Below are 26,680 nucleotides of genomic sequence, written 5' to 3' on the forward strand. Positions count from 1 at the left end.
CAGAATGGGGTGTCCTGGTGTCCATTAGAGTGGACAGTCAGAATGGGGTGTCCTTTAGGGTGGACAGTCAGAATGGGGTGTCCTTTAGGGTGGGCAGTCAGAATGGGGTGTCCTTTAGAGTGGACAGTCAGAATGGGGTGTCCTGGTGTCCATTAGAGTGGACAGTCAGAATGGGGTGTCCTTTAGGGTGGACAGTCAGAATGGGGTGTCCTGGTGTCCATTAGAGTGGACAGTCAGAATGGGGTGTCCTTTAGGGTGGACAGTCAGAATGGGGTGTCCTTTAGAGTGGACAGTCAGAATGGGGTGTCCTGAGATGAAATTTAGGTGTGTTCTCCTTTTCACAAAACAGCTTAACCCCTGTTCCACCCAAACACTCACCACCTAAACACACACAAGTCAACTGGGAGATTAACTCACACTCAGTGTGAGTGTTTTCAGGTTATGAACGTATAGAGAGAGGGTTCAGTGTGTGTGCGTTATCCATTCAGCACTTGTGTGTATTCAGGTCAGCAGAGAGAGAGGGTGTGTTTGGTTGCCTGTGCGTTGAGCCCGACATCCACCCCCTCCAGTAGCCACTCCCACCAGACCCTCAGGGTGCCGTCCTAGCGAATCCAAAAAACAACATCTAATGGGATTTATTTGGTGCCATTCAGCATTCATGCGCCATCGACAGTTTTCCATAGGAATTCATGGATAACGTCAGCGCTATCAGGAACACACAGGGTCCCTACTCACCTCCGTGGGTTTATAGCAGTCTATTAAGGATTCCTAGAGAGATAGAGAGACACAGACACAGAGACAAAGAGAGACAGACACAGAGAGAGAGAGAGAGAGAGAGAGAGAGAGAGAGAGAGAGAGAGAGATACAGAGAGACAAGGAGACAGAAAGACACAGACACAGAGACAGAGACACAGAGACAGAGAGACACAGAGAGACACCAACACAGAGAGACACAGACACAGAGACAGAGAGACAAAGAGACAGAGAGAGACACAGAGACAGAGAGAGAGACACAGAGACAGAGAGAGAGACAGAGAGACAGAGAGAGAGACAGAGACAGAGAGAGAGACACAGAGACAGAGAAACACAGACACAGAGAGACACAGAGAGACACAGATACAGAGACAGAGAGACACAGAGACAGAGAGACACAGTGACACAGATACAGAGAGAGAGACACAGAGAGACAGAGAGAGAGACACAGAGACAGAGAGAGGGAGACACAGGGACAGAGAGACAGGGACAGAGAGACAGACACAGAGAGACACAGAGACAGACACAGAGACACAGATACAGAGAGACAGAGAGACACAGAGAGAGAGAGAGAGAGAGAGAGAGACCGAGAGAGAGAGACAGAGAGACACAGAGAGAGAGAGAGAGAGAGAGAGAGAGAGAGACCGAGAGAGAGAGACAGAGAGAGGAAGAGAGAGATAGAGAGAGAGAGAGAGAGAAAGGGAGGGAGAGAGAGACGTAGATTGTTTACAACGTAAGTGATTAACATTCCATATCAATAAAGTTTATTGAACTAAATAGAGACCAGAGATATTAAGCACAACTGTTTATAAACAGCCAGGCACCAAGAGAGCCAGCAAATTACTATAAATTAGTATAATGTTGTTTAAGAAGTATAATGAAGGTCTAGTGAGATATAGATGGTTTAATATCCTGACCTAGTGAGATATGCATGGAGGAGGTTTAATATCCTGACCTAGTGAGATATACATGGAGGAGGTTTAATATCCTGACCTAGTGAGATATGCATGGAGGAGGTTTAATATCTTGACCTAGTGAGATATACATGGAGGTTTAATATCCTGACCTAGTGAGATATACATGGAGGAGGTTTAATTCCCTGACCTAGTGAGATATACATGGAGGTTTAATATCCTGAGCCAGTGAGATATACATGGAGGAGGTTTAATATCCTGACCTAGTGAGATATACATGGAGGTTTTAATATCCTGACCTAGTGAGATATATACATGGAGGTTTAATACCCTGACCTAGTGAGATATACATGGAGGAGGTTTAATATCCTGACCTAGTGAGATATACATGGAGGAGGTTTAATATCCTGACCTAGTGAGATATACATGGAGGAGGTTTAATATCCTGAGATATACATGGAGGAGGTTTAATATCCTGACCTAGTGAGATATACATGGAGGAGGTTTAATATCCTGACCTAGTGAGATATACATTGGGGCAAAAAAGTATTTAGTCAGCCACCAATTGTGCAAGTTCTCCCACTTAAAAAGATGAGAGGCCTGTAATTTTCATCATAGGTACACTTCAACTATGACAGACAAAATGAGAAAAAAAAACAGAAAATCACTTTGTAGGATTTTTAATGCATTTATTTATGACAGAGGAGCCTCTTAAAGAAGAAGTTACAGGTCTGTGAGAGCCAGAAATCTTGCTTGTTTGTAGGTGACCAAATACTTATTTTCCACCATAATTTGCAAATAAATTCATTAAAAATCCTGCAGAGGTTGTTTAAAGAGTTACCATCTCTTGAATTAAACTCTATAAAAAGGTATCTATTATATACATTAATAAACCGTCATCTTATTAATCATATCTTATCATATCATCATTCTGAACAGTCGTAACCTCATGCATCTGCAAAAACCCTAGCCTTACTCGTGATTCAGTACTACACCAATTGGTTTAACAACTGATTTACAAGCTAACTAAATAATAACATAGAATAACACTTACTACATGAGACAAAGGTTTGACAACATATGATGGCTTGTTACAACATAGATGGAGGGGGGGGGGGTGAGTTCACCGTTCGTCGAGACATTTCAGAATTATTCTCACAGTAACGGAAGTCATATAGTTTCCCCATGAACCCCCGGCTGTTTGGAGTAAGAAATCATGAATGCTTTTACGTGTGAAATGCCTTCGATCATCATCTATCTCCGTCGAAACCTCTTCTTGGAAAGTATTTTGGCTGAGTCACCTGTAGGTGTAAGGCTCTGATTGTCCAGAAGAGGTCACAATGTCCATCTTAGTTGTCTGGTCTCTAGTGAGTGTCCATTCCTCAGAACAGCTACTTAACGTCCTCTCGCCACCTCGGGTAGATAGTCAAAGTTCCAAACACACAGCTGCAGACTGGCAGTGTCTTGCTCTGGTAGGTGAGTTCATTTCTTCACCTTGTGTTGAGGTTGGTTTCAACCATTTCAAACGTACATCGCTCACGTTTCCTTGTCTAATGTTAATTTCGTCGGCAATGCTTTATATGCACTCTCATCAAAGGGGGCGGCTTCATCCGACTGACATGCTCGCCGACCTCACTCAGGGCGTGGCTACTTACTTATGTACAGTTCATAGGATATTGATTCTCTTATCCCTCCTAAAATCACATTCATATCTCATCAAAAATATTTTAATCAGTGTTCATATTGTGTTCACAACATATTGGATGGAGACTTGACAGATAAAGGGGTATCCTTTCCAAGTTACAGTATTTGATCAATACAGTTTTGACATCACAAAATGAAAACCAATAAATATGACATTTATTTTCCATAGTTCCCCACTAACCGGTCCCCACATTCTTCATGTTATAATTATTTTTCCATTATCCATGTTTGGAAGATAGAGTTTTGGGCAGGCAAAAGTCTCTCTAGACTCTAGACTATTCCTTTGCTTGATACTAAAGGGTAAAGAGAGAGCTCTCTCCTGCCTAAATTTACTACCAGGTGTAGAGGTGTCAAAAACCCTACAGTTCCCTCCACAGTTCCCCCCTTTACGGGTGAGAGAGCGTCTGCTATTGTCAGCAATATCCAAGCTGATCTGACCCATTGTGATCCTCACAGGACAGTCATGACACCTGTCAACAAGGCAAAGGGTTGGCTAATTTGAAGAATCTAAAATATATATTTGATTTGTTTAACACTTTGTTGGTTACTACATTATTCCAAATGTGTTATTTTATAGTGTTGATGTCTTCACTATTATTCTACAATGTAGAAAATAGTAACAAAATATATAAAGAAAAACCCTTGAATGAGTAGGTGTGTCCAAACTTTTGACTGTGTATATTTACAAAATAAATATATGGGGGGTTGGAAATGATGCAGAAAATTGCAACCCCCCCCCCCCCGCCCAAAATATTAATAAATAAATACAATTTACCTGTAGTTTTACAGCTCTGTCATCTTCACTGTTGACTTCCAGCAGGTCATCAATATCTATCTCTACCTCCGGCATCTCCTCTTCCTGCAACACAAGACACACACACACAGTCAGTGATACACACACCAGAAAGTATTACATATGGAGATCAAGCACGACAATGGGAGGACGTCGTCACGGCATCTCTGTTCATTCACATTGTGTTCCTTGTCCGTAGCTTCATGCCTGCTCATACCAGAACCCCCACTGCCACATGGGGTACTACTCTGTTCAAAACTTTGACATCAGAAAACCGCTTGCCCACACCATCTGCCCGGGAACAGTTGAAACTGGGATTCATCTGTGAAGGGCAAACTTCTCCAGCATGTGCAGAAATTAGTTGGTTGTGTAAACCCAGCTTCTATTAGCTTGTTGTAGCCAGCCTGTTGCTAGCTAGCATCACTGGTAAACACATGGATGTAATGTCAGCTAGCAAGCTAAGGATGTTGGGTAATGCACTGATAAACACCATGTAGCTTGTCACTTATTTAGGAGAGTTTGACAGATTTCTGATGAAGTTGTAGACATGTTCCCATCAGTCGGTCCGTACTTCAGCATGTTTCCAAAGCACCAATCACTACGTTGTAACATTGGGTCAGCTAAATGTGCAGCATCAGATGTATATGTCTGCATTGCGTTGTCTTCATTTTGGCAGATTAACTCAAGTTTTTTTCTGAACATTAACTCTTGTTTTTGCTCCTTTTATCTTCTCAGGAATGCAGGCAACAACCAATAGTATTCTGTTGCATAAAGAAGTCAGCCAACAACCCATACTATTCTGTTCCATAAAGAAGACAGACAACAACCCATACTGTTCTGTTCCATAAAGAAGACAGACAACAACCCATACTATTCTGTTCCATAAGGAAGACAGCCAGACAACAACCCATACTATTCTGTTCCATAAAGAAGACAGACAACAACCCATACTATTCTGTTCCATAAAGAAGACAGACAACAACCCATACTATTCTGTTCCATAAAGAAGACAGACAACAACCCATACTATTCTGTTCCATAAAGAAGACAGACAACAACCCATACTATTCTGTTCCATAAAGAAGACAGACAACAACCCATACTATTCTGTTCCATAAGGAAGACAGCCAGACAACAACCCATACTATTCTGTTGCATAAAGAAGTCAGCCAACAACCCATACTATTCTGTTCCATAAAGAAGACAGACAACAACCCATACTATTCTGTTCCATAAGGAAGACAGCCAGACAACAACCCATACTATTCTGTTCCATAAAGAAGACAGACAACAACCCATACTATTCTGTTCCATAAAGAAGACAGACAACAACCCATACTATTCTGTTCCATAAAGACAGACAACAACCCATACTATTCTGTTCCATAAGGAAGACAGCCAGACAACAACCCATACTATTCTGTTGCATAAAGAAGTCAGCCAACAACCCATACTATTCTGTTCCATAAAGAAGACAGACAACAACCCATACTATTCTGTTCCATAAGGAAGACAGCCAGACAACAACCCATACTATTCTGTTCCATAAAGACAGACAACAACCCATACTATTCTGTTCCATAAAGAAGACAGACAACAACCCATACTATTCTGTTCCATAAGGAAGACAGCCAGACAACAACCCATACTATTCTGTTCCATAAAGAAGACAGACAACAACCCATACTATTCTGTTCCATAAAGAAGACAGACAACAACCCATACTATTCTGTTCCATAAAGAAGACAGACAACAACCCAAACTATTCTGTTCCATAAAGAAGACAGACAACAACCCATACTATTCTGTTCCATAAGGAAGACAGACAACAACCCATACTATTCTGTTCCATAAAGAAGACAGACAACAACCCATACTATTCTGTTCCATAAAGACAGACAACAACCCATACTATTATGTTCCATAAAGAAGACAGACAACAACCCATACTATTCTGTTCCATAAAGAAGACAGACAACAACCCATACTATTCTGTTCCATAAGGAAGACAGACAACAACCCATACTATTCTGTTCCATAAAGAAGACAGACAACAACCCATACTATTCTGTTCCATAAAGAAGACAGACAACAACCCATACTATTCTGTTCCATAAAGAAGACAGACAACAACCCATACTATTATGTTCCATAAAGAAGACAGACAACAACCCATACTATTCTGTTCCATAAAGACAGACAACAACCCATACTATTCTGTTCCATAAAGAAGACAGACAACAACCCATACTATTCTGTTCCATAAAGAAGACAGACAACAACAACCCATACTATTCTGTTCCATAAAGAAGACAGCCAACAACCCATACTATTCTGTTCCATAAAGAAGACAGCCAACAACCCATACTATTCTGTTCCATAAAGAAGACAGACAACAACAACCCATACTATTCTGTTCCATAAAGAAGACAGCCAACAACCCATACTATTCTGTTCCATAAAGACAGACAGACAACAACCCATACTATTCTGTTCCATAAAGAAGACAGACAACAACCCATACTATTCTGTTCCATAAGGAAGACAGCCAGACAACAACCCATACTATTCTGTTCCATAAAGAAGACAGACAACAACCCATACTATTCTGTTCCATAAGGAAGACAGACAACAACCCATACAATTATGTTCCATAAGGAAGACAGAAAACAACCCATACTATTCTGTTCCATAAAGAAAGACAACAACCCATACTATTATGTTCCATAAAGAAGACAGACAACAACAACCCATACTATTCTGTTCCATAAAGACAGACAACAACCCACACTATTCTGTTCCATAAGGAAGACAGACAACAACCCATACTATTCTGTTCCATAAAGAAGACAGACAACAACCCATACTATTCTGTTCCATAAGGAAGACAGACAACAACCCATACTATTCTGTTCCATAAAGAAGACAGACAACAACCCATACTATTCTGTTCCATAAAGAAGACAGACAACAACCCATACTATTCTGTTCCATAAAGAAGACAGACAACAACCCATACTATTCTGTTCCATAAAGAAGACAGACAACAACCCATACTATTCTGTTCCATAAAGAAGACAGACAACAACCCATACTATTCTGTTCCATAAAGACAGACAACAACCCATACAATTCTGTTCCATAAAGAAGACAGACAACAACCCATACTATTCTGTTCCATAAAGAAGACAGACAACAACAACCCATACTATTCTGTTCCATAAAGAAGACAGCCAACAACCCATACTATTCTGTTCCATAAAGAAGACAGCCAACAACCCATACTATTCTGTTCCATAAAGAAGACAGACAACAACAACCCATACTATTCTGTTCCATAAAGAAGACAGCCAACAACCCATACTATTCTGTTCCATAAAGACAGACAGACAACAACCCATACTATTCTGTTCCATAAAGAAGACAGACAACAACCCATACTATTCTGTTCCATAAGGAAGACAGCCAGACAACAACCCATACTATTCTGTTCCATAAAGAAGACAGACAACAACCCATACTATTCTGTTCCATAAAGAAGACAGACAACAACCCATACTATTCTGTTCCATAAAGAAGACAGACAACAACAACCCATACTATTCTGTTCCATAAAGAAGACAGCCAACAACCCATACTATTCTGTTCCATAAAGACAGACAACAACCCACACTATTCTGTTCCATAAGGAAGACAGACAACAACCCATACTATTCTGTTCCATAAAGAAGACAGACAACAACCCATACTATTCTGTTCCATAAAGAAGACAGACAACAACCCATACTATTCTGTTCCATAAAGAAGACAGACAACAACCCATACTATTCTGTTCCATAAAGAAGACAGACAACAACCCATACTATTCTGTTCCATAAAGAAGACAGACAACAACCCATACTATTCTGTTCCATAAGGAAGACAGACAACAACCCATACTATTCTGTTCCATAAAGAAGACAGACAACAACAACCCATACTATTCTGTTCCATAAAGAAGACAGACAACAACCCATACTATTCTGTTCCATAAAGAAGACAGACAACAACCCATACTATTCTGTTCCATAAAGAAGACAGACAACAACCCATACTATTCTGTTCCATAAGGAAGACAGACAACAACCCATACTATTCTGTTCCATAAAGAAGACAGACAACAACCCATACTATTCTGTTCCATAAGGAAGACAGACAACAACCCATACTATTCTGTTCCATAAAGAAGACAGACAACAACCCATACTATTCTGTTCCATAAAGAAGACAGACAACAACCCATACTATTCTGTTCCATAAAGAAGACAGACAACAACCCATACTATTCTGTTCCATAAAGACAGACAACAACCCATACTATTCTGTTCCATAAAGAAGACAGACAACAACCCATACTATTCTGTTCCATAAAGAAGACAGACAACAACAACCCATACTATTCTGTTCCATAAAGAAGACAGACAACAACCCATACTATTCTGTTCCATAAAGAAGACAGCCAACAACCCATACTATTCTGTTCCATAAAGAAGACAGACAACAACAACCCATACTATTCTGTTCCATAAAGAAGACAGCCAACAACCCATACTATTCTGTTCCATAAAGACAGACAGACAACAACCCATACTATTCTGTTCCATAAAGAAGACAGACAACAACCCATACTATTCTGTTCCATAAGGAAGACAGCCAGACAACAACCCATACTATTCTGTTCCATAAAGAAGACAGACAACAACCCATACTATTCTGTTCCATAAAGAAGACAGACAACAACCCATACTATTCTGTTCCATAAAGAAGACAGACAACAACCCATACTATTCTGTTCCATAAAGAAGACAGACAACAACCCATACTATTCTGTTCCATAAAGAAGACAGACAACAACCCATACTATTCTGTTCCATAAGGAAGACAGACAACAACCCATACTATTCTGTTCCATAAAGAAAGACAACAACCCATACTATTCTGTTCCATAAAGAAGACAAACAACAACCCATACTATTCTGTTCCATAAGGAAGACAGACAACAACCCATACTATTCTGTTCCATAAGGAAGACAGACAACAACCCATACTATTCTGTTCCATAAAGAAAGACAACAACCCATACTATTCTGTTCCATAAGGAAGACAGACAACAACCCATACTATTATGTTCCATAAAGAAGACAGACAAAAACAACCCATACTATTCTGTTCCATAAAGACAGACAACAACCCACACTATTCTGTTCCATAAGGAAGACAGACAACAACCCATACTATTCTGTTCCATAAGGAAGACAGACAACAACCCATACTATTATGTTCCATAAAGAAGACAGACAACAACAACCCATACTATTCTGTTCCATAAAGACAGACAACAACCCACACTATTCTGTTCCATAAGGAAGACAGACAACAACCCATACTATTCTGTTCCATAAAGAAGACAGACAACAACCCATACTATTCTGTTCCATAAGGAAGACAGACAACAACCCATACTATTCTGTTCCATAAAGACAGACAACAACCCATACTATTCTGTTCCATAAAGAAGACAGACAACAACCCATACTATTCTGTTCCATAAGGAAGACAGACAACAACCCATACTATTCTGTTCCATAAAGAAGACAGAAAACAACAACCCATACTATTCTGTTCCATAAAGAAGGCAGCCAACAACCCATACTATTCTGTTCCATAAAGACAGACAGACAACAACCCATACTATTCTGTTCCATAAAGAAGACAGACAACAACCCATACTATTCTGTTCCATAAAGAAGACAGACAACAACCCATACTATTCTGTTCCATAAAGAAGACAGACAACAACCCATACTATTCTGTTCCATAAAGACAGCCAGACAACAACCCATACTATTCTGTTGCATAAAGAAGTCAGCCAGACAACAACCCATACTATTCTGTTCCATAAAGAAGACAGACAACAACCCATACTATTCTGTTCCATAAAGAAGACAGACAACAACCCATACTATTCTGTTCCATAAGGAAGTCAGCCAGACAACAACCCATACCATTCTGTTCCATAAAGAAGACAGACAACAACCAATACTATTCTGTTCCATAAGGAAGACAGCCAGACAACAATACATACTATTCTGTTCCATAAAGAAGACCAACAACCCACACTATTCTGTTCCATAAAGAAGACAGACAACAACCCATACTATTCTGTTCCATAAAGAAGACAGACAACAACCCATACTATTCTGTTCCATAAGGAAGACAGACAACAACCCATACTATTCTGTTCCATAAAGAAGACAGACAATAACCCATACTATTCTGTTCCATAAAGACAGACAACAACCCATACTATTCTGTTGCATAAAGAAGTCAGCCAGACAACAACCCATACTATTCTGTTCCATAAAGAAGACAGACAACAACCCATACTATTCTGTTGCATAAAGAAGTCAGCCAGACAACAACCCATACTATTCTGTTCCATAAAGAAGACAGACAACCACCCATACTATTCTGTTCCATAAAGAAGACAGACAACAACCCATACTATTCTGTTCCATAAGGAAGACAGACAACAACCCATACTATTCTGTTCCATAAAGAAGACAGACAATAACCCATACTATTCTGTTCCATAAAGACAGACAACAACCCATACTATTCTGTTGCATAAAGAAGTCAGCCAGACAACAACCCATACTATTCTGTTCCATAAAGAAGACAGACAACAACCCATACTATTCTGTTCCATAAGGAAGACAGCCAGACAACAATACATACTATTCTGTTCCATAAAGAAGACCAACAACCCACACTATTCTGTTCCATAAAGAAGACAGACAACAACCCATACTATTCTGTTCCATAAAGAAGACAGACAACAACCCATACTATTCTGTTCCATAAGGAAGACAGACAACAACCCATACTATTCTGTTCCATAAAGAAGACAGACAATAACCCATACTATTCTGTTCCATAAAGAAGACAGACAACAACCCATACTATTCTGTTCCATAAAGAAGACAGACAACAACCCATACTATTCTGTTCCATAAAGAAGTCAGACAATAACCCATACTATTCTGTTCCATAAAGAAGTCAGGCAGAGTTGGTACAAAGATTGAACTGGGTCATCATTCCTCACTGGCCACCTGGGAATATTTACAAACTATGTTTGCACATAATGATTTCATTGTGTATTACGTCATATTCTTAGCTAGGAATATGACTATTAGCATCATCCATAATTCATCAATGGCACCATACAGGGTTCTATATGGAACACATTTTGGCTCAGTGAAGAGGAACTCTTGGGGTTTTCTATTTGGTTCAGTGAAGAGGAACTCTTGGGGTTTTATATTTGGTTCAGTGAAGAGGAACTCTTGGGGTTCTATATTTGGTTCAGTGAAGAGGAACTCTTGGGGTTCTATATTTGGTTCAGTGAAGAGGAACTCTAGGGGTTCTATATTTGGTTCAGTTCAGTGAAGAAGAACCCCTAGGGTATATGAAGCAAGCGATAGAACATTCTTGCAACCAAAACGGGTGCACGTGCACAGTCCTGCAATATGTATAATATAGAACACACAGCAGAATGAGAGAGAGATAAGTGGGTCATGGTGATTATATGAGGTCTGTGGGGCTGAGGACATGATGATGATGATGAGGAGGAGTAACAGGAGGAGGAGGAGTGGGCGTCGGGAAATGTCAAAGCTCAGCCCTCTAATCTGCTGCGCAACAAGGTGAGCGAGAAGGGAAGATCCCTCCCCCATTGAGACAGAGAGAGTGGTAGAGGAAGGGAAAGGTTAAAGATGAGAAAAGAGAGAAGCTCTCCCTCTCCCTCCCCTCCCTCTATATTCCCTAAATACATCCTGTAGCTGTAGTGCTCCTTAGATGGAGGAAGGGACACGGTGAGCTGTGGAATGAAGAAACAGCTAAGTGAATCATACTGAACAGGCTTAAAGAACAGTGAAGGGATACAGTGAATTGTGGAATGAAGACACAGCTAACAGCTAAGAACCTTTCCCTTCCTCTACCACTCTCACGGCTCTCTATCCACCGGATGTGTACCAAACTCACTAAAAGTGGCAGTAATAAAGCCTCTCTTGAAAAAGCCAAACCTTGACCCAGAAAATATAAAAAACTATCGGCCTATATCGAATCTTCCATTCCTCTCAAAAATTTTAGAAAAGGCTGTTGCGCAGCAACTCACTGCCTTACTGAAGACAAACAATGTATACGAAATGCTTCAGTCTGGTTTTAGACCCCATCATAGCACTGAGACGGCACTTGTGAAGGTGGTAAATGACATTTTAAAGGCATCGGACCGAGGCTCTGCATCTGTCCTCGTGCTCCTAGACCTTAGTGCTGCTTTTGATACCATCGATCACCACATTCTTTTGGAGAGATTGGAAACCCAAATTGGTCTACACGGACAAGTTCTGGCCTGGTTTAGATCTTATCTGTCGGAAAGATATCAGTTTGTCTCTGTGAATGGTTTGTCCTCTGATAAATCAACTGTAAATGTCGGTGTTCCTCAAGGTTCCGTTTTAGGACCACTATTGTTTTCACTATATATTTTACCTCTTGGGGATGTTATTCGAAAACATAATGTTAACTTTCACTGCTATGCGGATGACACACAGCTGTACATTTCAATGAAACATGGTGAAGCCCCAAAATTGCCTTTGCTAGAAGCATGTGTTTCAGACATAAGGAAGTGGATGGCTGCAAACGTTCTACTTTTAAACTCAGACAAAACAGAGATGCTTGTTCTAGGTCCCAAGAAACAAAGAGATCTTCTGTTGAATCTGACAATTAATCTTAATGGTTGTACAGTCGTCTCAAATAAAACTGTGAAGGACCTCAGAGTTACTCTGGACCCTGATCTCTCTTTTGAAGAACATATCAAGACCATTTCAAGGACAGCTTTATTCCATCTACGTAACATTGCAAAAATCAGAAACGTTCTGTCCAAAAATGATGCAGAAAAATTAATCCATGCTTTTGTCACTTCTAGGTTAGACTACTGCAATGCTCTACTTTCCGGCTACCCGGATAAAGCACTAAATAAACTTCAGTTAGTGCTAAATACGGCTGCTAGAATCCTGACTAGAACCAAAAAATGTGATCATATTACTTCAGTGCTAGCCTCTCTACACTGGTTTCCTGTCAAAGCAAGGGCTGATTTCAAGGTTTTACTGCTAACCTACAAAGTATTACATGGGCTTGCTCCTACCTATCTCTCTGATTTGGTCCTGCCGTACATACAGTGCCTTGCGAAAGTATTCGGCACCCTTGAACTTTGCGACCTTTTGCCACATTTCAGGGTTCAAACATAAAGATATAAAACTGTATTTTTTTGTGAAGAATCAACAACAAGTGGGACACAATCATGAAGTGGAACAACATTTATTGGATATTTCAAACTTTTTTAACAAATCAAAAACTGAAAAATTGGGCGTGCAAAATTATTCAGCCCCTTTACTTTCATTGCAGCAAACTCTCTCCAGAAGTTCAGTGAGGATCTCTGAATGATCCAATGTTGACCTAAATGACTAATGATGATAAATACAATCCACCTGTGTGTAATCAAGTCTCCGTATAAATGCACCTGCACTGTGATAGTCTCAGAGGTCCGTTAAAAGCGCAGAGAGCATCATGAAGAACAAGGAACACACCAGGCAGGTCCGAGATACTGTTGTGAAGAAGTTTAAAGCCGGATTTGGATACAAAAATATTTCCCAAGCTTTAAACATCCCAAGGAGCACTGTGCAAGCGATAATATTGAAATGGAAGGAGTATCAGACCACTGCAAATCTACCAATACCTGGCCGTCCCTCTAAACTTTCAGCTCATACAAGGAGAAGACTGATCAGAGATGCAGCCAAGAGGCCCATGATCACTCTGGATGAACTGCAGAGATCTACAGCTGAGGTGGGAGACTCTGTCCATAGGACAACAATCAGTCGTATATTGCACAAATCTGGCCTTTATGGAAGAGTGGCAAGAAGAAAGCCATTTCTTAAAGATATCCATAAAAAGTTTAGTTTAAAGTTTGCCACAAGCCACCTGGGAGACACACCAAACATGTGGAAGAAGGTGCTCTGGTCAGATGAAACCAAAATTGAACTTTTTGGCAACAATGCAAAGCGTTATGTTTGGCGTAAAAGCAACACAGCTGAACACACCATCCCCACTGTCAAACATGTTGGTGGCAGCATCATGGTTTGGGCCTGCTTTTCTTCAGCAGGGACAGGGAAGATGGTTAAAATTGATGGGAAGATGGATGGAGCCAAATACAGGACCATTCTGGAAGAAAACCTGATGGAGTCTGCAAAAGACCTGAGACTGGGATGGAGATTTGTCTTCCAACAAGACAAAGATCCAAAACATAAAGCAAAATCTACAATTGAATGGTTCAAAAATAAACATATCCAGGTGTTAGAATGGCCACGTCAAAGTCCAGACCTGAATCCAATCGAGAATCTGTGGAAAGAACTGAAAACTGCTGTTCACAAATGCTCTCCATCCAACCTCACTGTGCTCGAGCTGTTTTGCAAGGAGGAATGGGCAAAAATTTCAGTCTCTCGATGTGCAAAACTGATAGAGACATACCCCAAGCGACTTACAGCTGTAATCGCAGCAAAAGGTGGCGCTACAAAGTATTAACTTAAGGGGGCTGAATAATTTTGCACGCCCAATTTTTCAGTTTTTGATTTGTTAAAAAAGTTTGAAATATCCAATAAATGTCGTTCCACTTCATGATTGTGTCCCACTTGTTGTTGATTCTTCACAAAAAAATACAGTTTTATATCTTTATGTTTGAAGCCTGAAATGTGGCAAAAGGTCGCAAAGTTCAAGGGGGCCGAATACTTTCGCAAGGCACTGTACCTACACGTACGCTACGGTCACAAGACGCAGGCCTCCCAATTGTCCCTAGAATTTCTAAGCAAACAGCTGGAGGCAGGGCTTTCTCCTATAGAGCTCCATTTTTATGGAACGGTCTGCCTACCCATGTCAGAGACTCAAACTCGGTCTCAACCTTTAAGTCTCTACTGAAGACTCATCTCTTCAGTGGGTCATATGATTGAGTGTAGTCTGGCCCAGGATTGGGAAGGTGAACGGAAAGGCTCTGGAGCAACGAACCGCCCTTGCTGTCTCTGCCTGGCCGGTTCCCCTCTTTCCACTGGGATTCTCTGCCTCTAACCCTATTACAGGGGCTGAGTCACTGGCTTACTGGGGCTCTCTCATGCCGTCCCTGGAGGGGGTGCGTCACCTGAGTGGGTTGATTCACTGATGTGGTCATCCTGTCTGGGTTGGCACCCCCCCCCCTCCCCCTTGGGTTGTGCTGTGGCGGAGGTCTTTGTGGGCTATACTCAGCCTTGTCTCAGGATGGTAAGTTGGTGGTTGAAGATATCCCTCTAGTGGTGTGGGGGCTGTGCTTTGGCAAAGTGGGTGGGGTTATATCCTTCCTGTTTGGCCCTGTCCGGGGGTGTCCTCGGATGGGGCCACAGTGTCTCCTGACCCCTCCTGTCTCAGCCTCCAATATTTATGCTGCAGTAGTTTGTGTCAGGGGGCTAGGGTCAGTTTGTTATATCTGGAGTACTTCTCCTGTCCTATTCGGTGTCCTGTGTGAATCTAAGTGTGCGTTCTCTAATTCTCTCCTTCTCTCTTTCTTTCTCTCTCTCGGAGGACCTGAGCCCTAGGACCATGCCCCAGGACTACCTGACATGATGACTCCTCGCTGTCCCCAGTCCACCTGGCTGTGCTGCTGCTCCAGTTTCAACTGTTCTGCCTTATTATTATTCGACCATGCTGGTCATTTATGAACATTTGAACATCTTGGCCATGTTCTGTTATAATCTCCACCCTGCACAGCCAGAAGAGGACTGGCCACCCCACATAGCCTGGTTCCTCTCTAGGTTTCTTCCTAGGTTTTGGCCTTTCTAGGGAGTTTTTCCTAGCCACCGTGCTTCTACACCTGCATTGCTTGCTGTTTGGGGTTTTAGGCTGGGTTTCTGTACAGCACTTTGAGATATCAGCTAATAGGGCTATATAAATAAATTTGATTTGATTTGATTTGAAAGAAGGCTGTGCGTCTTTAAAATAATGGTGTTAATGTTTAAAACCCATAAACTAATGATGTTAATGTTTATAACCCATTCAGAAATCTTGAACAAGCTGCATATTGACTGGCTGGCCTAACTGTCAGGTCTCTCTCTAGTGCTGTCTCTATAAAGGGTCCTAAGCTGGCCTGACAATACACATTCTCTCTAGTGATGTCTCTATAAGGGGTCCTAAGCTGGCCTGACAATACACATTCTCTCTAGTCATGTCTCTATAAAGGGTCCTAAGCTGGCCTGACAATACACATTCTCTCTAGTGAGGTCTCTATAAAGGGTCCTAAGCTGGCCTGACAATACACATTCTCTCTATAAAGGGTCCTAAGCTGGCCTGACAATACACATTCTCTCTAGTCATGTCTCTATAAAGGGTCCTAAGCTGGCCTGACAATACACATTCTCTCTATAAAGGGTCCTAAGCTGGCCTGACAATACACATTCTCTCTAGTCATGTCTCTATAAAGGGTCCTAAGCTGGCCTGACAATACACATTCTCTCTATAAAGGGTCCTAAGCTGGCCTGACAATACACATTCTCTCTAGTGATGTCTCTATAAAGCGTCCTAAGCTGGCCTGACAATACACATTCTCTCTAGTGATGTCTCTATAAAGGGTCCTAAGCTGGCCTGACAATACACATTCTCTCTAGTCATGTCTCTATAAAGGGTCCTAAGCTGGCCTGACAATACACATTCTCTCTAGTGAGGTCTCTATAAAGGGTCCTAAGCTGGCCTGACAATACACATTCTCTCTCTAGTGATGTCTCTATAAAGGGTCCTAAGCTGGCCTGACAATACACATTCTCTCTAGTGATGTCTCTATAAAGGGTCCTAGCTGGCCTGACAATACACATTCTCTCTATAAAGGGGTCCTAAGCTGGCCTGACAATACACATTCTCTCTAGTGATGTCTCTATAAGGGGTCCTAAGCTGGCCTGACAATACACATTCTCTCTATAAAGGGGTCCTAAGCTGGCCTGACAATAAACATTCTCTCTAGTCATGTCTCTATAAAGGGTCCTAAGCTGGCCTGACAATACACATTCTCTCTAGTGATGTCTCTATAAGGGGTCCTAAGCTGGCCTGACAATACACATTCTCTCTAGTGAGGTCTCTATAAAGGGTCCTAAGCTGGCCTGACAATACACATTCTCTCTAGTGAGGTCTCTATAAAGGGTCCTAAGCTGGCCTGACAATACACATTCTCTCTAGTGAGGTCTCTATAAAGGGTCCTAAGCTGGCCTGACAATACACATTCTCTCTAGTGAGGTCTCTATAAAGGGTCCTAAGCTGGCCTGACAATACACATTCTCTCTATAAGGGGTCCTAAGCTGGCCTGACAATACACATTCTCTCTATAAAGGGTCCTAAGCTGGCCTGACAATACACATTCTCTCTAGTGAGGTCTCTATAAAGGGTCCTAAGCTGGCCTGACAATACACATTCTCTCTAGTGAGGTCTCTATAAAGGGTCCTAAGCTGGCCTGACAATACACATTCTCTCTATAAGGGGTCCTAAGCTGGCCTGACGATACACATTCTCTCTATAAAGGGTCCTAAGCTGGCCTGACAATACACATTCTCTCTAGTGAGGTCTCTATAAAGGGTCCTAAGCTGGCCTGACAATACACATTCTCTCTCTAGTGATGTCTCTATAAAGGGTCCTAAGCTGGCCTGACAATACACATTCTCTCTAGTCATGTCTCTATAAGGGGTCCTAAGCTGGCCTGACAATACACATTCTCTCTAGTCATGTCTCTATAAAGGGTTGTATCTTCCTGGTCTCTCTGGGGAGGAATAGGAACATTTGAGGAGAGAGGAGAGAGAGAAAGGGAGAGAGAGAGAACGTGAGACAGAGAGGGAGGGTGAGAGAGGGCGAGAGAGAGAGAGGAGTCTAAACAACCTCTGACCTTTTCTCCTTGTTTTAAGTCAGATATCTGGCACTGGGCCAGCTGTGTGTTGTAATATACACACTTATCTGTGTATGTTTTGAATCTATTCCAGTCAGCATCTAGCACTATCTAGCTATCCATCTATAATTGGGGACAGATTTTAGCGGCTGAGCCGTTGTTGCTTCTAGACCTTTCCGCTTCACAAAATCAGCACTTACAGTTGACCAGGGGAAGCTTGAGCAGATTTGACGAGCTGACTTGTTGGAAAGGTGTGCATCCTGTGAAGGTGCCATGTTGAAAGTCACTGAGCTCTTCAGTACGGGTCATTCTACTGACAATGATTGTCTATGGAGATCGCATGGCGGTGGGCTTGATTTTTATACACCCGTCAGCAACGAATCCACTAATTTGAAGGGGTGTCCACATACTTTGGGCCAAGTAGTGTATCATGCGTGAATCCAAGTTCACTTCGATATGATGGTTTTTAGGTTAATATTTGTGCATAAATAAGTGTTTCGAACGCCATTTCCCCTCATAATTAATTTTACCGACACAAAAAGATCCCACCAATGTTGAATGAACAAATTACCTGTCAACATTTAGAAAAATGGTACCAGAAACGTCCTGTTTCCATCACAGCTGTCATTACTATTTTTTATACTGTATGATGTGAAAATGAAGAATGGAAACGCGGTTTGTTCTCTACAGCGGCTAGTAAATAAATCACACAGAGGAAGACTAGGAGAAAAAAAATACCTATAAAACCCCTCCCCCCTCAGCCAGGAGAAAAACCCTTTACTTAGCTACGGGGGGGATCAGGGTCAGTCGTTTAAACAGCCGTTATCATTTATGGTGTTTCGAGGAGCTCGTTCCCCTCAGGCCTGACCTGTCAGTCAGTCAGTCTGGGGAACCTGCAGGGCCTAATGATCAATGGCAATCTGTTCAATGATGGACGGAAAGTTCACATATGATGGCTGGTACACGTGTTTGTTGGTTAGTCTGACCTAGAACTCCTGTAATCATTAGTGCATTACTAATAATGTGTTTATATGTGGTCTGTCTGTCCATGGTAATAATGTGGTCTGTCTGTCCATGGTAATAATGTAGCCTGTCTGTCCATGGTAATCATGTAGCCTGTCTGTCCATGGTAATAATGTAGCCTGTCTGTCCATGGTAATAATGTAGCCTGTCTGTCCATGGTAATAATGTGTTTATATGTAGCCTGTCTGTCCATGGTAATAATGTAGCCTGTCTGTCCATGGTAATAATGTAGCCTGTCTGTCCATGGTAATAATGTAGCCTGTATGTCCATGGTAATAATGTAGCCTGTCTGTCCATGGTAATAATGTAGCCTGTCTGTCCATGGTAATAATGAGTTAATATGTAGCCTGTCTGTCCATGGTAATAATGTAGCCTGTCTGTCCATGGTAATAATGTAGCCTGTCTGTCCATGGTAATAATGTAGCCTGTCTGTCCATGGTAATAATGTAGCCTGTCTGTCCATGGTAATAATGTAGCCTGTCTGTCCATGGTAATAATGTAGCCTGTCTGTCCATGGTAATAATGTAGCCTGTCTGTCCATGGTAATAATGTAGCCTGTCTGTCCATGGTAATAATGTAGCCTGTCTGTCCATGGTAATAATGTAGCCTGTCTGTCCATGGTAATAATGTAGCCTGTCTGTCCATGGTAATAATGTAGCCTGTCTGTCCATGGTAATAATGTAGCCTGTCTGTCCATGGTAATAATGTAGCCTGTCTGTCCATGGTAATAATGTAGCCTATACTGACAGATGTAACCATGGAAATACGCAGGTCTAATGGCTTAGTGAAGACCGATAATATAATAACAATGTCTTCTGAGATTTAGTTGGACAACATGGCTGTTGTCCAGTGTTACTTTAATTCAAGGTCGCCTTTGAGGTCAAATGAAACCAGACTTGACTTCTGTACATTCATTCTATAAAAAGGTCAATAGGCCAGACCTGTTCAATCGATTACAGAGACAGATCACATACATTAACAAAAACACTACAACCAGGATCGAATGAAGCACAGACCAGACCTGTTCAATCGATCACAGAGACAGATCACATACATTAACAAAACACTCCAACCAGGATCGAATGAAGCACAGACCAGACCTGTTCAATCGATCACAGAGACAGATCACATACACTCCAACCAGGACCGAATGAAGCACAGGCCAGACCTGTTCAATCGATTACAGAGACAGATCACATACATTAACAAAAACACTCCAACCAGGATCGAATGAAGCACAGACCAGACCTGTTCAATCGATCACAGAGACAGATCACATACACTCCAACCAGGACCGAATGAAGCACAGGCCAGACCTGTTCAATCGATCACAGAGACAGATCACATACATTAACAAAACACTCCAACCAGGACAGAATGAAGCACAGACCAGACCAGGAAATCGAGCTCCCAGTCAAATGTATTTTATAAAGCATCAACAGTGGCTAGGAAACCTCCCTAGAAAGACAGGAACCGGAAGGAACTGGGGCTGGGATGGGACCAGTATTGTCCTGCTGTGTGTTATAATATAGTGTGCTACAGCTTGGAAAATAAATACATGAGACTCTGGATAACAACATAATGTTTGTTTTCAACATCAGGGCTGTTTTCCTAAAGAAGTTACATCCACTTTGTGTTTTGTTTCCTTGCCACGATACTAACGAATATCGTCATACTGGTAGCGTCTCAGCCCTAGAAGAAACAGGCTCTGAGGGGTGACCAGTCCTCTACTGGCTGTACTGGGTAGACCAGAGGAACAAGGCTCTGAGGGGTGACCAATCCTCTACTGGCTGTACTGGGTAGAGAGGAACCAGGCTCTGAGGGGTGACCAGTCCTCTACTGGCTGTACTGGGTAGACCAGAGGAACCAGGCTCTGAGGGGTGACCAGTCCTCTACTGGCTGTACTGGGTAGACCAGAGGAACCAGGCTCTGAGGGGTGACCAGTCCTCTACTGGCTGTACTGGGTAGAGAGGAACCAGGCTCTGAGGGGTGACCAGTCCTCTACTGGCTGTACTGGGTAGACCAGAGGAACCAGGCTCTGAGGGGTGACCAGTCCACTACTGGCTGTACTGGGTAGAGAGGAACCAGGCTCTGAGGGGTGACCAGACCTCTTCTGGCTGTACTGGGTAGAGAGGAACCAGGTTCTGAGGGGTGACCAGTCCTCTACTGGCTGTACTGGGTAGAGAGGAACCAGGCTCTGAGGGGTGACCAGTCCTCTTCTGGCTGTACTGGGTAGAGAGGAACCAGGCTCTGAGGGGTGACCAGTCCTCTACTGGCTGTACTGGGTAGACCAGAGGAACCAGGCTCTGAGGGGTGACCAGTCCACTACTGGCTGTACTGGGTAGAGAGGAACCAGGCTCTGAGGGGTGACCAGACCTCTACTGGCTGTACTGGGTAGACCAGAGGAACCAGGTTCTGAGGGGTGACCAGTCCTCTACTGGCTGTACTGGGTAGAGAGGAACCAGGTTCTGAGGGGTGACCAGTCCTCTACTGGCTGTACTGGGTAGAGAGGAACCAGGCTCTGAGGGGTGACCAGTCCTCTTCTGGCTGTACTGGGTAGAGAGGAACCAGGTTCTGAGGGGTGACCAGTCCTCTACTGGCTGTACTGGGTAGAGAGGAAGCAGGTTCTGAGGGGTGACCAGTCCTCTACTGGCTGTACTGGGTAGACCAGAGGAACCAGGCTCTGAGGGGTGACCAGTCCTCTACTGGCTGTACTGGGTAGAGAGGAACCAGGCTCTGAGGGGTGACCAGTCCTCTACTGGCTGTACTGGGTAGAGAGGAACCAGGCTCTGAGGGGTGACCAGTCCTCTACTGGCTGTACTGGGTAGAGAGGAACCAGGTTCTGAGGGGTGACCAGTCCTCTGCTGTACTGGGTAGACCAGAGGAACCAGGCTTCCAGGGGTGACCAGTCCTCTGCTGGCTGTACCGAGTAGAGATTATAGGAGGGCATTGCCATTTAGGCCAGATCGTTCTTCAAGATGGTCAAACATAGATAACCAGTAGGGTCAAATTATAACTACTTTGGGTGCAGCAGTTCAACACTTCAGGAGTAAATGTCAGTTGGCTTTTCCCAAACCTTCAAGGACATAGGGGATTCAGTGTTCAATCAATAGACTGTAGCCACAGTAGAGGACAGTCTTCACAGTACTGTATAACATATTGACCAACGCATCAGCTTCATTTTCATGAATGATCTGTTCTCCGTTTGTCTAACATTGAGCTTCACATGATAGTGTGGATCTGGTTCTAACAGAGGAAAAGGAAGAGAGGGGGAGGAGACGTGTTGTTGACAAGGTCATAGGAGACACAGACAGAGAGAGAGAGATAGAAGCTAGGACTTATAGTTAAGCTCTGAAAACCAGACTGTATAATGTGTATAAGTGGAAGTAGAAGCCTAAGTGTTGTTGTTCATTAGTTTACTGCAATTAGGGGAGGGGTGGTAGGGTGAGGGGAGGGGTGGTAGGGTGAGGGGAGGGGTGGTAGGGTGAGGGGAGGGGTGGTAGGGTGAGGGGATGGGTGGTAGGGTGAGGGGAGGGGTGGGAGAGTGAGGGGAGGGGTGGTAGGGTGAGGGGAGGGGTGGGAGGGTGAGGGGAGGGGTGGTAGGGTGAGGGGAGGGGTGGTAGGGTGAGGGGAGGGGTGTTAGGGTGAGGGGAGTGGTGGTAGGGTGAGGGGAGCATAATAAAATTAACATTTAAAAATACCAAACCCTAACCACACTGCTAACCTCATGCCTAACCCTAACCACACTGCTAACCTCATGCCTAACCCTAACCACACTGCTAACCTCATGCCTAACCCTAACCACACTGCTAACCTCATGCCTAACCCTAACCACACTGCTAACCTCATGCCTAACCCTAACCACACCGCTAACCTCATGCCAAACCCTAACCACACTGCTAACCTCATGCCTAACCCTAACCACACTGCTAATCTCATGCCTAACCCTAACCACACTGCTAACCTCATGCCTAACCCTAACCACACTGCTAACCTCATGCCAAACCCTAACCACACTGCTAACCTCATGCCTAACCCTAACCACACTGCTAACCTCATGCCTAACCCTAACCACACTGCTAACCTCATGCCTAACCCTAACCACACTGCTAACCTCATGCCTAACCCTAACCACACTGCTAACCTCATGCCTAACCCTAACCACACTGCTAACCTCATGCCTAACCACACTGCTATCCTCATGCCTAACCCTAACCACACTGCTAACCTCATGCCTAACCCTAACCACACTGCTAACCTCATGCCTAACCCTAACCACACTGCTAACCTCATGCCTAACCCTAACCACACTGCTAGCCTCATGCCTAACCCTAACCACACTGCTAACCTCATGCCTAACCCTAACCACACTGCTAACCTCATGCCTAACCCTAACCACACTGCTAACCTCATGCCTAACCCTAACCACACTGCTAACCTCATGCCTAACCCTAACCACACTGCTAACCTCATGCCAAACCCTAACCACACTGCTAACCTCATGCCTAACCCTAACCACACTGCTAACCTCATGCCTAACCCTAACCACACTGCTAACCTCATGCCAAACCCTAACCACACTGCTAACCTCATGCCTAACCCTAACCACACTGCTAACCTCATGCCTAACCCTAACCACACTGCTAACCGTAATGCATAACCCTAACCACACTGCTAACCTCATGCCTAACCCTAACCACACTGCTAACCTCATGCCTAACCCTAACCACACTGCTAACCTCACTGCTAACCTTTCTCTCTCTCGGAGGAACTGAGCCCTAGGACCATGCCCCAGGACTACCTGACATGATGACTCCTTGCTGTCCCCAGTCCACCTGGCTGTGCTGCTGCTCCAGTTTCAACTGTTCTGCCTTATTATTATTCGACCATGCTGGTCATTTATGAACATTTGAACATCTTGGCCATGTTCTGTTATAATCTCCACCCGGCACAGCCAGAAGAGGACTGGCCATCCCACATATGCTCTCTCTAATTCTCTCTTTCTTTCTCTCTCTCGGAGGACCTGAGCTCTAGGACCATGCCCCAGGAATACCTGACATGATGACTCCTTGCTGTCCCCAGTCCACCTGACTGTGCTGCTGCTCCAGTTTCAACTATTCTGCCTTATTATTATTATTCGACCATGCTGGTCATCTATGAACATTTGAACATCTTGACCATGTTTTGTCATAATCTCCACCCGGCACAGCCAGAAGAGGACTGGCCACCCCACATAGCCTGGTTCCTCTCTATGTTTCTTCCTAGGTTTTGGCCTTTCTAGGGAGTTTTTCCTAGCCACCGTGCTTCTACACCTGCATTGCTTGCTGTTTGGGGTTTTAGGCTGGGTTTCTGTACAGCACTTTGAGATATCAGCTGATGTACGAAGGGCTATATAAATACATTTGATTTGATTTGATTTTGATGCCTAACCCTAACCACACTGCTAACCTCATGCCTAACCCTAACCACACTGCTAACCGTAATGCATAACCCTAACCACACTGCTAACCTCATGCCTAACCCTAACCACACTGCTAACCTCATGCCTAACCCTAACCACACTGCTAACCGTAATGCATAACCCTAACCACACTGCTAACCTCATGCCTAACCCTAACCACACTGCTAACCTCATGCCTAACCCTAACCACACTGCTAACCGTAATGCATAACCCTACCGATAATGTTGCTGCTACCCTCTCTTATGACCGAAAAGAGCTTCTGGATATCAGAACAGCGATTACTCACCTCGAACTGACAAATATTTTACTTTAATGAGTCCGACGAGAAGGATACACTGCTATCCGGAGAACAGGCCCAAATCCCCGTCATTCGCGTGAAGAAAAGACAGAAGTACAGGGGGCGGAAATCAGGGTGCCTCGTCGGTGAGTGGGTAACCCGCCTCTACCATCCGTTCTATCGGACAACATGCAATCACTGGAGAATAAACTGGATGATCTCCGTTCCAGACTATCCTACCAACGGGATATTAAACTGTAATATCTTATGTTTCACCAAGTCGTGGCTGAACGACGACATGGATTGGCTAGGTCTTCTGTGCATCATAAGGCCACTCAACCAGCTGTATAAGGCCACTCAACCAGCTGTATAAGGCCACTCAACCAGCTGTATAAGGTCACTCAACCAGCTGTATAAGGTCACTCAACCAGCTGTATAAGGTCACTCAACCAGCTGTATAAGGTCACTCAACCAGCTGTATAAGGTCACTCAACCAGCTGTATAAGGTCACTCAACCAGCTGTGTAAGGTCACTCAACCAGCTGTGTAAGGTCACTCAACCAGCTGTATAAGGTCACTCAACCAGCTGTATAAGGCCACTCAACCAGCTGTATAAGGTCACTCAACCAGCTGTATAAGGTCACTCAACCAGCTGTATAAGGTCACTCAACCAGCTGTATAAGGTCACTCAACCAGCTGTATAAGGCCACTCAACCAGCTGTATAAGGCCACTCAACCAGCTGTATAAGGCCACTCAACCAGCTGTATAAGGCCACTCAACCAGCTGTATAAGGCCACTCAACCAGCTGTATAAGGCCACTCAACCAGCTGTATAAGGCCACTCAACCAGCTGTATAAGGTCACTCAACCAGCTGTATAAGGCCACTCAACCAGCTGTATAAGGCCACTCAACCAGCTGTGTAAGGCCACTCAACCAGCTGTATAAGGTCACTCAACCAGCTGTGTAAGGCCACTCAACCAGCTGTATAAGGCCACTCAACCAGCTGTATAAGGCCACTCAACCAGCTGTATAAGGCCACTCAACCAGCTGTATAAGGCCACTCAACCAGCTGTATAAGGTCACTCAACCAGCTGTATAAGGCCACTCAACCAGCTGTATAAGGTCACTCAACCAGCTGTATAAGGTCACTCAACCAGCTGTGTAAGGCCACTCAACCAGCTGTATAAGGCCACTCAACCAGCTGTATAAGGCCACTCAACCAGCTGTATAAGGCCACTCAACCAGCCGTATAAGGCCACTCAACCAGCTGTATAAGGTCACTCAACCAGCTGTGTAAGGCCACTCAACCAGCTGTATAAGGCCACTCAACCAGCTGTATAAGGCCACTCAACCAGCTGTATAAGGCCACTCAACCAGTTATATAAGGTCACTCAACCAGCTGTATAAGGCCACTCAACCAGCTGTATAAGGCCACTCAACCAGTTATATAAGGTCACTCAACCAGCTGTATAAGGCCACTCAACCAGCTGTATAAGGCCACTCAACCAGCTGTATAAGGCCACTCAACCAGCTGTATAAGGTCATAAACAAAGAAGAAAATGCTGATCCAGAAGTGGTGCTCCTAGTGGCCGGGGACTTTAATGCAGGGGAACTCAAATCGGTTTTACCTAACTTCTACCAGCATGTCACGTGCAAACAGAGGGGGAAAAATCTAGACCCCACACACAGAGACACCCTCCATTTGGCAAATCTGACCATAAATCT

At 43.5% G+C, this 26,680-nt stretch overlaps 1 protein-coding gene across 1 annotated transcript in view; it reads right to left on the reverse strand.

Moving 5' to 3' along the window:
- The window catches only part of LOC118965476 (protein phosphatase 1 regulatory subunit 14C-like), an 85,156-nt gene that overhangs the window by 49,487 nt on the left and 8,989 nt on the right, over positions 1-26,680 (reverse strand). The window contains exons 2-3 of the mRNA XM_036984533.1: positions 4,147-4,230; positions 736-768 (exon numbers count right to left, since the gene is read on the reverse strand). Coding sequence (XP_036840428.1) covers positions 736-768; positions 4,147-4,230 — 117 coding nt within the window. The remainder of the gene's footprint in view (positions 1-735; positions 769-4,146; positions 4,231-26,680) is intronic.

The sequence above is a fragment of the Oncorhynchus mykiss genome, chromosome 8 (genome assembly GCF_013265735.2).
Source record: "Oncorhynchus mykiss isolate Arlee chromosome 8, USDA_OmykA_1.1, whole genome shotgun sequence".
NCBI lineage: Eukaryota > Metazoa > Chordata > Actinopteri > Salmoniformes > Salmonidae > Oncorhynchus > Oncorhynchus mykiss.